Raw genomic sequence first — 15898 nt, forward strand, 5'->3', positions numbered from 1 at the left:
GAGTGGCAGTCTATGTGTGGCATTTTAGTGGAAGTCGATTGCCGCTTTTTTAGGTTTTAATTGCATGTTTATGAATCAGGACGTTTACACCTGATGAAGGGGGTAGATTTCAATCCTCGAAACGTAGTGTAATACTTTTTGTAACATAACAAAACATTTCCAAAATTATACTATCCATAAATGGTCTAATGGGCAATATAACCTGTTGCTTATTAATTGTAAAATAATTAATAATAAAAACTGTGCATGATGTAAAATGAATGCGAACGTCCCGTTATTTATTTTCGGAGGGCGACTGTCAGAGTCAACACATCACATCCTGCTTCGGATTACAACCATTTATTTAATAGTAAATAAAAATAAGAATTGTAACGCATGCCAAGGAAAATTATATTCCGTAACTCGACCTTTGCAGGACCTTACTTAATTCGCAAAGAAAAAACAAATTATGTCAGTGTTTTTATTTACATAAATTATGAATGACGTGTTGTCAAATTATAAATCATAGGCAACTTTTATCATATTATTGAACAAACAGTAGTTTAAAAGTCAAAATCTGTGAAATTATCTATTTGCAAAGAAAAGAATTTATCGAAATGTACTTACTTAAACAAAGTTGACTCAAAAAGTAATGATCTCTAAATTAAAGGGTAGTTTATAATTCAGAAGTAGAGATTGTTATGGGTATTTGATGCCCGCTTTTTTGTCGCTAGACTTTTTCAGCGTCCGCGTTGCCGTGGCAACCAATCCCTCTAGCATGTGGCATTGGGAATTGCCCACGCTCTCTTTGTGTCTAACGTTTGTGCATACATAAGCTCGCTTCCATTGATCACCGGATGCGCTGCGCAGTGGTCTACTGCGCCGATGACGACACAGGTACCGGCTAACCTCTCCCCCCCTCCTGTCAGCGGTGTGGGTCCCGCTTTCTCTCCACGTGGTCTGTCGTGACCATCTCCTCTCCGTGTTTCCCTTCTGTCAGAACAAACGGTCGTTACGGTTCCGGTGAATATGCCGTGTTGCGCTTACTCCGGTTGCACCAATCACACCGACTTCGGGAAGACGCTGGGTATCTCCTTCCACCGGTTCCCGAGGAACCCCCAGGCCGCCGAGCTGTGGGCCAGCGCCTGCGGGAGGACGGAGGTGTTCAGCGTCCTCACGGCCCGGGTCTGCTCTGAACACTTCCTGGACGAAGATTACGAAAGGGATTTGAAATCGGAACTGATGAACACCGACAGGAAGAGACTGCTGAGGCATTCAGCAGTGCCCTCTCTGTCTCCGAGCCGCCCGAGGTCGTCGATCAGCGCTTACAGGTGTGGGCTGAAAAGAATCACGAAAAGGAGAGCGAGGAATCGTACCGAAAACAGCGTTGGAATTCCTGGAGATCCAAATTTCGTGGATGATTTCGGTGATCTTGTAAGTAGACGATTATTCCTATTTCATACTAACATGTTTGATTTAGTAGCATTAAGATTTCAACAGGGCCGGCCATATTTTGCACAGGGCCCTGTGCAAACATTTACTTCTGGGCCCCCCATTTGGTACCAACCACATTGTACCCCTTTTCCGTCTGCTATAAAGAGGAATATTATAATAATTATTCTTTATTGCAGTAAAACAATTAATAAAATCGAATTGCAAGCGTCATTTCATAATATTGATTAAAATATCTATAAACTAAACCTATCTTAAGTTATCATAGGCAAAGTCGAGTACACATATTAATGTGTTAACATAACAATATATTGTATTTTGCATGTTTTGGATATCAGAAAAGAAGAAATAGAATAATAACAAAATGTTAATTTTTCATCCAAGCGGCCCGTCATAAAGTAATCAACAGATTAAAATGCCTTTGACAATATATATATATATATATATATATATATATATATATATATATATATATACATAACCATTCCCCCGATATCCCAGCCCTCGGATGATTTGAATTGCCCGCTCCTGTAATTTAAATACTCAGTAAATACTTGGCAGCGATTCCTCAGAACATAACGTCATAGTTTAAAAGAGAGTAAAAGTAAAAGTAGCCTTTTGTTTAGAGTTGTAATCCATTTTAATATTATAGTAATTACCTCATTTGTATGAGTAAATTTGAAATGTTGAATATTTTTTATTATTATCCGGGTTTACTCAATACAACACGTTTAATTGTCCATAATAATACTTGTAATCGCTGTTTCCTTCTTTTATCGCTAGATAGCGCGCAACCACACAGTTTAAAGTGGTAATAGATATCAGCAAGGGATCCAATATCTTATCTTAGACTGATACGTAATCAACGGCGGAAGATAAAGCTAACCTCAAAAACACCACTCACGTTTAGTCCCTTTTTTGATGAATTTTTCTCGCAGCTTGTAAAACATAGATCTTTAATCTATAACTTAGAAACTTTAGAAAATTTAGAAACTTAACATAGGCGCATTTCTGACTTAGAGTTTATTTAGAAACATGTTAAAAATAGACTATACGCGATTTTCAAGACAGGAACGATTAAAACAAAGGAAATAAGCTGTCCTGTTGTAACTTAAATATCAACCGCGATAATTTGTAATGTAAATAGTGTTAATTGTCTGGAGACTGAAGATAAATTAAACCCTTAGAGGTAAAACTATAAAATATGAAAGTTTAAATACAAAAAGAAATTGAAAAATGTAATTTATGGAAACAATTACAACCAATTAACCGGCAAATATTTACCTTCCGTTCAAAATTATCAATTAAAATAATAAGAGTGAAATGGAGTAAAAATATATAGCTTGCGCTGTTTCATAGGAGATGGTAAAATATTCATGAGTATTCCAGAACATATATTTTTTTTTAATCCATAAAAGGGATCATTGCAAAATTGAAGTTAAGAGAGTCGTGCTGGTTTCAAACTTTCAAAAGGTTGCAACTCTGTCTAGCTTCTTCATTTTGGAAACAACGTTGTATTGTATGTCTAAATGTGCCTAGACTACGGGCCGAGACATTCATTCGTACGGGACTAGAGGCAGAGACAACTACCCAACTGGGAGACACAGGACGGTGGTTTATAAACGCTTTCCTTCACAGGCAGGAGTTCATTTTATTCACACATTCCCTTATAAACTAAGAAAAGCCTTGGGCGCTTAAGGCGTTAAAAACCCGTTTGGAACGCTGTTTAGCGTTAAATGCATTTTATAATGTTAAAGATTTTTGTAGAGTTTAACTGGGAGATCACACAATAACAAAACTAAACGAAGTGGGAAGTATTGCTAATGGACGAATGTGGATTGAGTGGTGAGATTTACGTCTGAATGAGAGCTCGGTGTGGTATGTATGTCCAAATTGTATCATGTTTTGACGTTTTCTATACAAATGTATTTTGCCTCCGTAATAAATAATTGACTATTGACTACGTTTGGGGCGTCCGTTTGGAATCTCAAAAAAACGGAAACATGACTGTGATAAACCGATGAAAAAGTATATTTTGTGTTTGATCATCCTGATCATAACTCCTGATCCGTGATCATAGCTTGTGGTGAAATGACCTTGGCGCGTGAGGCCAAATTATCGATTGCGCCATCTGTTTGTCTTGCGCATGCGCAGTGCAGACTTCTACTTTGGCGCTTAAATCCCAGCATGTGAATGTCACTGTAGCCAAGGAACCACTTCTCACTAACTCTGTATGGACTAAGAAGTTTTATCGGTCCTGTAATTGGTAGTTTCCATTTTTATTTATTTCCAACGGATCAAAACCAATACAGCGAATTAATGAGTAAGGTTACATTATATGTATGTAGTTTGTTTTTCTAAAGATCCCTGACGGATCCGGGTCTCGGCGACCTCTCTCATACGCTAAACATCTCACTTCAAACGTCTACCACACTACAATATTTACCTATAATACATCGGAGACATCTTTTACTGTTTGATTAGTAGATTAACCCATGTATTCGAGTAAGAGAAAAATATTTTGTGAGTTATTGTGGATTGATAATCAAGAATATGGAGAAAAACACAGTTTTCTGTTTAATAATTAAACTTCCTCCACTTTAACTCCTTTTTATTAATTATAGTAGAAATAATTCTTTCAGCATTTCTTGTACATCTCTAGAAGAACAACATACTAATAATTGAGAGTTCTAAGTTAATAGTTAAAGACGTAATTCTTTTTTTTTTTGTAAACCCTTATGAAATCGGTTATTAGTTATCATTTTGAGATTTACGTACTGGATGTGAATACTGATTTGGATTTATTCTCATTAAATTTGTATATATTTATAAACTGAGCCCGTATTAGTTTTATCGCGTTAAAATTCGAATGATATGGCGACAGTCTAATCACTGTGGAAGCCTAATATCGTGGAAGCCTAAGAATAAAATAAACCTATGGGAAATGATGCCGCTCGACCAAAATTATACTTCCAGTCCAGGAAGCAGCCACTGCTAACAAAAAACTATTTTCAATTAATGTCTTCTATGTATGGGATGGTGTAGAATTGAATTAGTATGAATCCTAATCAGTATTCTCAACCAGTACATAGAGTACCATACAGAAATCTCAAATATAATGGGATAACCTATACAGAATTATTTATATTATTCCGATAGGACCAGGGGCGTATAAAGGATTTAAGTTTGGAGGGGTCTCTTATTTTATGGAATGTGTTTAGATTGACTTCTTCGAAAATTTGTTACTTTTTATATGACTATCCACAAAACAAATGGTTTCCCTTCTCGTCATCTGCTTAGTAATTTGTTTCAAGAATACTTTATCTGTAGAAAAAATAAAAAATAAAACACAAACTTACTAGTACAGATATTTTTGTAACTAGTCACGGGTCTCTATCCTTCTAGAGAATACCATGAAAAGGTTTAATTTATAATACAAATGCATAAATTCATACACGGTGTAGGAAACAAACAGGTAATGGATAAAGCCAGATTTATAATGACGTATATATACGTCCTATGGTCTATGAGGATTAAATATACCATTTCTGCAGATTTATATATTTGATTGAACATTTTTAAATATAGTGAATTCTGACCGAAGAACAACCGAATGCACAAAGTATCCCGAATTTATCTTGGAGTATTCTCCAACAATCGACCAAAAACAATCAGTGGTAAGGTTCAGATGTCCTTGTTGGAAACTAAGTAAGGCCTTTCTTTAAGGTTTTTACAAGGCGAAGATCTGCGGGAAAAATGGATTGAAACCCTCGACACAAACAGTTTACGCCTTCTCTTTAAAGTTGAGTCTGCGGTGCGCATTTGCAGATGATTTTTTTGGGCCTTGTGCGAAAACGGTTTAAAGGACCTACGGTCTCTTCGATCTTCAACTCTAAGAAGTGCTTCCGCCGCAGCTGTTCTGGAGTCGGGGAGACATATCAGGAGAAAAAGTTGGCCATATAGTTTAGTGACACTCCCTCATCAGGGAAAATGTTTGGCCCTTAAGCTAACCCGTCCTAATTGGTAATAGCGAGTTGTTACCTAAAGCCATGGTCAAGGGAATACATGAATGTACAAATTTGAAATCAACATTATAACGCATTACTTTGTAAATACTCATAATCACGTTTTTATGAAATTAAATGGACAAAATTAGCATACGTCTCCGTAATGTTTTGTTAGTTGTTGCACCACTTTGTGTTGATATCAAGCACATTACGAATGTAAGACAAGGTATTTTTACGCTGCTATAGAACTTTAAAAACCGATTCAGAGATATTTCGAGACAATTGTCTTTCATATAATATTCGGTAACGTAAATGTATTCGTCCATTCACGTTATCCAGCACACCACAGCACACCATACTAGATTAGCACATAGCTTCGTCTCTTTAAGAAGTAGGCTACTTGAAGAGGACATATCCGTTTACCAATTTTTGAAGTGTTTCTAAATATCCTGTATTTTAGTAATAAATCATATTTAAAGAGACGAGTTAAATCTACCTCGCCCCTCTTCCAGGAACATAAGTTACATAATTTTAGCCCCCAAAATGAACTGTTGTATACGGCACTGCGTGGACACGATATACATCAGTATATAATTTTCAAAATGAAGTGTTGTATACGGCACTGCGTGGACACCAAAAACATAAGTTACATAATTTGAGCCCCCAAAATGAACTGTTGTATACGGCACTGCGTGGACACCAGAAACATAAGTTACATGATTTGAGCCCCCAAAATAACCTGTTATACACGGCACTGCGTGAACACCAGAAACATAAACATAATTTGAGCCCCCAAAATGAATTGTTGTATACGGCCCTGCGTGGACACCGCACACCGGTTAGACTATAATTGATTCACGGAGTAATGAGAGTGAAGCTCCACCCACAGCGAGGCGCGCTCTGGAGTTGAGACCAATTGGCGGGAGAAATCCTACTCCCAGTTCTCAGCGGCCAGTTAGTCGACGCTTGCTCTTCGTCCGGGACACGTTTCACTGTACTGCTGATTCTGTTCCATGTAGCCAGTAAATCGGCCCTCAGTGTTGACAGTGTGTGTGAATCGCGTTTCCGGTAATTCTAAAATGGAGAGCTTTTCTCCAGTGACTAAGAACAAACGTGGTCAAGTTGTTGACAGCCAGAAAAAACTGTGTGTTGTAAACCTCTACACGAGTTTAGTGAGTAAAAAGCAGGACCTTCCGATCGACAGTGTGGCTCAGATGGTTTCCGAAATGGTGGGTGTCGGAAAGAGCACCGTGTATAGGATCATTTCCGCTTATAAGAAAGATAATCTTTCCGGACTAAAATCGGCGGAGAACAAAAAGAAAAGAGCGACTTCTTTTGAGAAACTAGAGGAATTTACAAAGTGTGCTATAAGGCGTAAAGTGTGCGAGTACGTTTCCAACAATGAGCAACCGACCGTGGATAAAGTACTGCGTGCAGTGAACGAGGACAGTGGTTTACCAACGTTCAAGAGAACAACGTTTTTTAAAATTGTAAGGGAGTTGGGTTTCACGTTCAAAACGATGGGGAAAAAACGTGTTTCTGTCTGTCAACACGCCTGAAGAAGTGCACTGCCGTGGACCGCAAGAGGACCGGCCCGGCACTACGTCACAGCAGGAGTGGGCGGAGCTTCACTCTCAACAATCGATGAATCCACGCATGGTTCGTAATTACGAGTATTTATGCATCATTCATTTCAACCTGTTTCAAACAATGGTTTTGTGTTAGCTTAATTACTACTTTAATATTTATGGATCGTCGCAAATAAACCACTAGAATTCACAAAGCGGTTAAGAAAATACGTAATATTTAAATGAGTATCTTATTAACCATTCGCACGCCACTAATAAATCCAATTAACTTTCCTATAACACGAACGTAAGTAAGAAAATTTTGTTTTTTACGTTTAAAGCTAATTTTTATTGAAGCTAAATGATTAAAGGTAAAAGCAAAAAACGTATAAAACGGGGCATTTTACTTAAAATTGCGTATTTAATGATAACAAAACTATTTACAAATCTTTTTATTTCAAATAAATTTTAATTTCATTGTAAAATGAAAATAAACTTAAAAATTCAATTACATTTTACTATAAAACAAGATAAATCTTTCAAACTAATCACAACACTACCTCACAATGAAGAATAATAACGAGATATGTAGTAGACGCTCACTTGTGAGGCAATAGTAATATACACTACGGATATATTTGGTAATGGCTCTGTAGGAGACGGAGAAACTGATGAGCAGGCGGTCGGGAACAAAGTGCGCTCCCGTCCCCTGCCGCTGAGAGAAGGTCGTTTATAAATGCTTCCTTGGCAACCACAATAAGCACGGAGCGTGCATCAGGCATTTCGAAGGCCTTTTGTGAACAAAACACTCTCCAAGACACATAATCTATAATATTGGATAACTGTATTTGGCGTTTTGGTCAAAATCTACAATTCTAATAAATCCATCTACGGCGTGGGAAGGGTTAAGATATAAACTGTTTTAACTGTATCATCTGAAAACAGATCGCTACAAGAAGAATCAAATGACAAGGTAAGAAGACGAAACGAAAGTCTTCCCCGACTGCTAAGAACACCAGTGTCCACAATGTACTGCGCGTGTTGAATGGGTACCACGTTGGTTTTGGTTCCAGCGACTTATTCATAGGGGGAGCGCTTCCCAAAACGCATTAGATAAAATTTAATATTTCCTAATAGTGGATATTTTTGTAATAAATTAATATAGTATTCCATAAATTAAATACTTTTCATGAATTATTCGTTTTAATTGAGTTACGGACGTTTTTGTAGGTCGAATCGCGATAGTCGTACATTAAGGAGACTGGTGGGACCCCCCTTTCTTTTTCCTTATAAATATGCTATCGAAATTTTTGGAAATACATTCAGACTCCAATTTAATCTTGTTGCAATACCCTGCTTGGTTAATATACATGTTTTTGTTTAAATTTAGGAAAATAGTACAACTGGTATTCGATAATCCCAAGACGACAGTCAATCATAACATTAGGGATATTAAATTTATGTTCACGAGATACAGATTCATGCATTGCTTAAATATAGTCTGTAACGAGCAGGCCATATTTTTATAACGAACTTTAATTTGACTAAAATCCATTTTTCTAACTTGTAGTTCACACTTTCCATTCACCCTATCATTTCAGTATATAATTTTATAATATAAGCTCGGTCCATCCTTTCCTTTTAAGTAGTATCCCCTTTGATAACCCCCCAAAGCTATTCTAGATACGCTACTGACTGGATCAATAAACGACAAGATTATCAAATGGGTTGGAGCTCACTCGGAGAACTGTTGTCTGTGTCCTGTCGGCAGCAGGTACAATACAATCTCAGCTGACTTGTTTCCCGCCTTTTCGCGGCTTCAGCTCCCTCTTATCTTCTTAGTGATTGTTATCTTATAGAGATAGACTAACCTATCCTTGCCAATTCCACGAATTCCTACCATTTACCTGCTGAATTCATTTAGTCTGTCACTGGCTGGCAGTGTTTGAGTGAGGTGGTGCTCTCGTCTTCTTTTATTGCTAGAATGACGGAACTATTGAAGCGACGCAACTGCATCAAAATTTTCCAGGAAATGGGCTATAGCCAAGTAGAAACCATTCGGAAAATTCAGACACGAATGCTATGGGCATCAAGCATATCAATGAGTGATAAAAACGGTTCCAAGATGGCCACACAGCTCCGGTCGGCCGAAATGATCGGATCATTGCCAAAGTGAACGCTGTGTTGATGTGGGACCGTCGTTTGACTTTTGTGAAGAGGTGGGCATCACCACTTTTTCGGCACATTCCATTTTGACCAAAGGTTTGCATTTGAGAAAAGTAGAGGCGAATTTCGTGTCTAAGCTGCCGATGGCGGAGCAAAAACAACTACAGGCATGCAAAAGATTAGACTTTTCTAACAGAGCTCATATTTACTTTTCATAATTTATTACAATATGGATCAGAATTGGATTCTAACTGCAACAATGGTTCTATTTAATACGCATCCAAAATATTTCGTCTTTTTAGACTTTTCAAAGATCAATGATTTTTTGTACCTTTTCTGTGAAATACTTTAATATTATATGCTTTATAAGAAGTTTTTAAAAGAAATTGGATGTACATTGATTACAACTTTAGGCTTTCGACCCTAAATGCTCGGATATATAGACAGGCGCCATATCTGCATAAAATTCCTGAGTCCGAGTAGGCCTATATGAATGTTCACAAATTAATTATTTCAAAACATAAAACATAACACACTGTTTTTCTCAACAAGCCTCCCTTAGAATGGCTGGGATTTTTACATTTTGAAAATGGTTGGGATCTAAAGGGTAGTGAGACATATCCAATAATTTTACACCCATAAAAAGGGTCGTAATGTGTTTAACATTAATCTTACGGAACAAACCCCATTGTCGTATCTTTTGTAAACTTAAAAACCGGGGAAGCAACGTTTTATCGTTCAGTGATACAAGAAATCAGTAACACTATGTTTTCAGATCTGCAATCTTATCTCTTCCTCAACCTACCTCAATTTAAACCACCTCCAGTTTTATTCCTACATATTTCTGTAAAAATTGACTATGTGATAAAAACAATGAGGTTCAAACGAATATTGCATATTTTAATTAAAATTTAAACACTACTTTAATTCCAAGAACCATACTTCAGCAGTCCATATTAAGGCGTATATGAACCATTATAAATTGATCACTAGAAATAAATAATTTTTAAAATAGGGCAGGAAATGCATTTTGATTGAATGCAGCAGTTATTTGTATAAGTGCACTGTTTGTTAGAGGGGTTTGTTTTGTTGTTTGCTTAGACGGTTGGGTACACAGATGCTGTCATGCAGGAATGCATACCAAGGGCTTCACTGCGTGTTTAATCTTGTCTCTGCCTTCCGACCCCTCGCCCCCCATCAACACCACACGCCAGTGCCAGACAATGACGACTCCTCGGGAACATCTGTTTGGTACCGCGCTGAATATAACGCGTGCTCCAGCGCTCTGTTTCCTACTCTTTGTTCCACACCCAAATGTGGATATTGACGTTTTGTAACTTGCAAATTTACTTGTGTTAGCTACACTATACTATGTACTGAGTTACAATGGTGGGGTGCAGTGTAGCCAACTGCAGAAACCACTCTAAGTACACGAAAAACGTAATTTACCACGTGTTTCCAAAAAGTCTGTCCGTGAATGATGTGTGGGTTTTGAAGTGTAATAGAACTGACACCTTTAATGTACATACCGGCAGAGTGTGCAGTGACCATTTCGCAGAGAGTGACTACGTAGATGATATGAAAAACAGACTTTTAGGCTTGCCTCAAAGAAGACTCCTTAAAGATGACGCTGTCCCAACTCTCAATTTGGGCCGTAAAGAGGTTAGTGTTGATTATGTAATAGTTCGCTTTTTCTCTTTAAAAATAAAATTGTAAATTATTGAAAATCTATCTTACAAATATTAAATGCTGATAAATCCTTCCGTATTTAACCTGTAAGGCGACGTCCAGAACATAACATGCGTTTGCTAACTTTACGCTTCCCACAGAGTAACTAGAACATAGGCGTAGTGGCGATTATTGATGTGGTATTCGAGTGGAACAGTATTCATCGATATTATCGATATTCACCGATGTTATCGATATTCATCGATGTTATCATTATTTCATAAATGTTATCGATATTCATCGATCTTATCGATATTCATTGTTGTTATCGATATTCATCGATGTTATCGTTATTTCATAGATATTATCTATACTCATCGATGTTATTGATATTCATAGATATTATCGATATTCATCGATGTTATCGATATTCACCGATGTTATCGATATTCATCGTTGTTATCGATATTCATCGTTGTTATCGATATTCATCGTTGTTATCGATATTCATCGTTGTTATCGATATTCATCGATATACTTGTTTGTTCTTTGTGAATTCATTCAATGAATGATTTTAATTACTACTGTGATCAGCACGAAAGTAGTCCGATTACGTTTGAGGCGGTGTTGCCACATCGCTGCTGACCACCAGCTGTTCCCGCTATGACGTCATGTGGCCGGTCACATGCGATCTGCTAGATTTACATGTTATCTTATAGATGATAAAACCTTATAGATAATGCGTATATTTACGTACGGTAACAGCTGATGTCGGTATATCGGAACAGATGTTGAGACGGTTCAGTAGTAATTTTCCATCGTAAAACTGGCAACACTGGTAGGCGCGAGGTGCACAGCCACCATCGGGTTATTTTTGTGCGGGATGCTCCGGCCTATTTTCTGTTGAACAAATACTACTAATGAATGATTGGAACTACTTTTAATGAATGAGTGTTAGTCAATAACATCCAACGAATATGCGTCGTGTATTTATCATTAACGAATACTTGGTTCACTTTTATTGTGACAAAGGAAAGTGTTATTATAAACAGTGATTAGTTCTATACGTTTTATGTCCCGTTACTAAATATTTTTCAGAAATATATTTCTGTGAACTATTTTTCTTTGTGATTGCTTTGATAAGGGTAAGGTTTTGGTAAGGTAGATTAAGGGGCGAATTCAATGTCTTATAGCTTTTTGACTTGATAAATTGAATAAAACAGGTCCCAGACCTTTAAGTATAGTAGTCTGAGAAAACTAGTCTCAAATGCAACAAAATGGAGTTAAAAACACATTTTTTCATCTTTGGTCAACAATAACTTTGTTATTTCACCAAGAAACAGATCACACATTTTAATACAACTCGTGGAAAATTTTATTCTGGACAAAACTTTGTAAATAAAGCAGACAGAAAACTAATTGACGTTTGATTAAATGAATTTTTATTCGGGAATCTTCCGGCGACAAATTGTAATGTTTGTCTTTCATAATTTGGGGGGGGAGTCGATTCAGCCCCACGAGTCGCCCTCCAATATACACCCATGAACTCAATTTATTATCGTGCGCACTTAGTTACAATATACGTGCGTCCATCTACGCCTTCAAACGTAAAATGCAAGAAGCAATAATGGAAATGCAGCAGAGATAAATTTGTTTTAAGTTTTCAAAGAAGGCAACAAAGAGCTATCAATGCACAACAAAGAACATTTCACCGATCGCATTTCACTCAAAGTAAAAGGTGAGTATAATGTTTACCTAAAAGTAATCTTATCGCCAGCCCTAATTAGATTTTTACAGGTGTGGGATAAATATAGCAAACATATCTTACTCTATGGTTTTATATTGCGTTTAAAAGTTCAAATACAATTTAAATATTACAAAGTAAGGAAGCAAGGAGGAGGGCATACATGAGGTGTATAACATGATATATGTATTCTTAGCGTACATGACGGGATGTAATAATAGCAGTGATCGTTAGTTAAACCGTATATAGTGATATAATCTATTCACATTTTGGAATGTCTACTCTCTCGATTCTAAGAGATGGATTACGGGAAGATTAGTCAAGTATCCTATTTCAAAATTGGACGGCCGTTGTTTTATTTACAGAGTTAGATTTTCCGTTTCCTGCAAACGATAAAATCATTCAACATATGACCTACTTACTTCGCTACGACCCGCTCTCTATGTTTGATTGGGAATGTTGAAGCAAAGATTGCTTAGTGGAAACAGTAATCCGTTTGTATTAACTTACAGTATTGGTGATACCGTGACGGAAGATGTTTTCGAATTAGTGTTCTGGTAAACCGGTTTTCCACTATTTTCACACAAGTTACAGGTATCTATCTAATAATTTCCATCAACGAGAATCTGGCTGAAAGAGGATTTTGTTCTGCCCTAAATGTTCAATTATCCATAACGACCAGATGACACATTATCGCTGCTGGATGACCGAACTTACTTGCTACAGGTAAGATAACAAAAACCTGGCCGTTTATCTTATCTATAGTGAGTGAGTCTGATAAAGAAACCAAATTTAAGCGATTGTAGAAACCCTATAATTTACAAAATGATTGTACACGAACTGGTAACCGATAAATTGCAAAAAATTAAGTTGTACATACTTGTGTAACTTATCTAGTTAATAAGAATTACCCACTTAAATTTACAATGTATTGAAGTAGTAATTATGAAAGGTATATACTTTAATCTTAGCAAATAATACCTTATGACTTTTGTAACCACAGCGAAATAGAGTTTTAAGGTACAGCCTGACAAGAACGTAGCCAGGAAAAAATTAGGGGGGTCCAGGCAACTGACATTTTCTCGTAGGACAGAGTAAGGGCCCTATTTTGTCCCTTACAAATTTCTTGACCCTTTTCTTTGTTGAGAACGATCTTTCAGTAGTACATGTTAGTAATATTGAATCGGTTACTAAAAGATTATTTGAACATGTGGGGGGTCCGGACCCCTTGGACCCCTTTGCTAGCTACGTCCTTGCTTCCTTGTCTTTTAGCCATTTCTAATAACCCATTAAAGGGCGTTTGGATGGTTTAGATTCAATTTCCGCAAATAAAATATAGAGACTTTTGAACAAACTGTACGAAATGGAGCAAAATGACGAAGTGTACATTAGTATTTTGGAGGTAGACAACATCACAGAACAGTGACGCTGGATAGTAGAAGAGTTACCGGAAGTGAAAAATGTTGTGGAGGGGGGCCAGACCAAGATGGCGGTTCCCTCCACTATCCATCCCTGCCACAGTGTCGAGTGACTCGACTCGGCCAGCTTGTCTCAATGTAGTTTGGAGCCTCCACGCGAGTAAACCTTGGTTCCGAATTGTTTGTGGATCTTACATTATGCCAGCTTGTTGTTCAGCGCCTGGGTGCAAAAGCCGTGGTTATAATGATAACCTTACTTACCACAGGTAAGAGTACTTTTATATTGGAAAATGTATGGAAAATGAGCCTAAGACCCAGTAAAGGGGGTCTTTTCTAGTATGTCCCCGCATTCTATATTTTAATTTCTATAAGTTAGATTACGTTACTAGAGCTACAAATGTAATTTCTAAAGGTACTTGAGGTTAGGTTAAGCTAGGTTTTTGACAATAATTTGCAAAAACAATTGAAAAACAAGTTTATTAATTTGTACGAAAAAAACACAAATTAGTAATGAAAGATGTTTAAAATAATATACTATTCTGGTGGCCAGAACGCTTTAATGTCCTCCAGGATTTGTTCGAACAAATCTGTGTTTTGGTGGCGATGTTTCCACAGAAACTCACACAAGTATGAGTCTAGCAAGTTGCGACTTGTACCGCATTCGTTCCTATTACGCCGTTTTGCCGACGCCCAGAGCGATTCGATTCTCTGTGTGTGTGCTCCTGTTGTAGGATCAACAAAATTTTCAGAATGGGTTAGATCACGCGATGCTTGCCCGCTGCTTGCTCTTTTAGAAAATAAATTAACTCGAGCTTGCAAAGTCCAAACCCAGATCAAGCGGCGCGCGTTTATCACTGATATTTAATTACGATCTTTGTGAATGCAAGAACATATTAGAAAAGACCCAGTAAAGGATCCACGATATAAATCAGAAGGAGGATGAAAATCAGGAACTAAGTGTTTTTATCCTCTGGGTTCAAACTTATCAATGGTTTCCAAATAAGCACATTCGTGAGAGTGCTAAAATTGTTTAATGTAAAGACTATTTTTATGGTTACGAGCTTATACCAACAGTATTTCTATTTGATTGATATTTACTACAACAGGCACGACGAAGCAGGGGCGTAACTTGATCCTTGCCCGGAGGTACCAAAAAGGGGTGGTAAATTAATGTAATATTTTCCCCAAAAAATTGTAAAATGAGATCATTCAGTATTATACGTTTAAGTTACATAATATAAATGAAGAATATGTTTAAATCATTAACAAAATAAATTAAAAAAATAAAATACTAAACACATAACACCCCCCCCCCCAAAATTATTGTTCTTGAATAATAAAACGTTATTTGTGCTTTAATCAAACACTGCCTTAGTAAGCTACAACTCGTGGTCAAAACGCCACTATTGTAGTCTCTTGTGTCAATTAGTTTCAAAAGTAGTGCAAAGGCTTCTTTTCTTTTATAATTTTTATTGCAGATTCCCGAAAAATCCCCAACTCCGCCAGAAGTGGACGGAAGCCACTGGCAGATCTGACTGGGAGCCCAAGGCCAACACTGTTCTCTGCTCAAAGCACTTTCGCGAGGAGGATTTAGACAGAACCTCTCTATCTTGTGTTAGAGTGAGAGAAAACGTCATACCGTCCTTGTTCCCAGACGGTACTCCGCCGAAACACGAAAAGGGGAAACCACCAAAGAGAAGAAATTGTAAGCTGCCTTTGCCGTCTTCCGAAGCATTGGTGAGAAAGGAAATTGAACAGCAAGAACTGAACCAGGTGAAAATAATTGTACTGTTTAAAAACGCTCATGAGCATTAGGATTGATAGAAAGATATATCTTCTCCAATGTGTCTTATCAATATATGGTAAGCAAGAACGTAGCCAGGAAAAATTTGGGGA

General features: G+C 37.2%; 3 protein-coding genes across 3 annotated transcripts; all 3 read left to right on the forward strand.

Annotated features, from left to right (window-relative positions):
- The first annotated feature begins 512 nt into the window (after positions 1–512).
- LOC124363760 lies at positions 513–6397 on the forward strand. Its single transcript, XM_046819023.1, has 2 exons — positions 513–1538; positions 6328–6397. Exons 1-2 carry the CDS (start codon positions 1009–1011, stop codon positions 6395–6397), a joined length of 600 nt encoding a protein of 199 aa, XP_046674979.1. The 5' UTR covers positions 513–1008.
- Positions 6398–6411: 14 nt separating this feature from the next.
- LOC124363275 lies at positions 6412–7092 on the forward strand. Its single transcript, XM_046818485.1, has one exon. It carries the CDS (start codon positions 6518–6520, stop codon positions 6995–6997), a length of 480 nt encoding a protein of 159 aa, XP_046674441.1. The 5' UTR covers positions 6412–6517; the 3' UTR covers positions 6998–7092.
- A 6954-nt stretch (positions 7093–14046) lies between these two features.
- Positions 14047–15898, forward strand: LOC124363276 (THAP domain-containing protein 6-like). Its single transcript, XM_046818486.1, has 2 exons — positions 14047–14268; positions 15481–15898. The coding sequence occupies exons 1-2, from the start codon at positions 14201–14203 to the stop codon at positions 15815–15817; spliced, it is 405 nt and encodes a 134-aa protein (XP_046674442.1). The 5' UTR covers positions 14047–14200; the 3' UTR covers positions 15818–15898.

The sequence above is a fragment of the Homalodisca vitripennis genome, chromosome 5, assembly GCF_021130785.1.
Source record: "Homalodisca vitripennis isolate AUS2020 chromosome 5, UT_GWSS_2.1, whole genome shotgun sequence".
NCBI classification, from domain to species: domain Eukaryota; kingdom Metazoa; phylum Arthropoda; class Insecta; order Hemiptera; family Cicadellidae; genus Homalodisca; species Homalodisca vitripennis.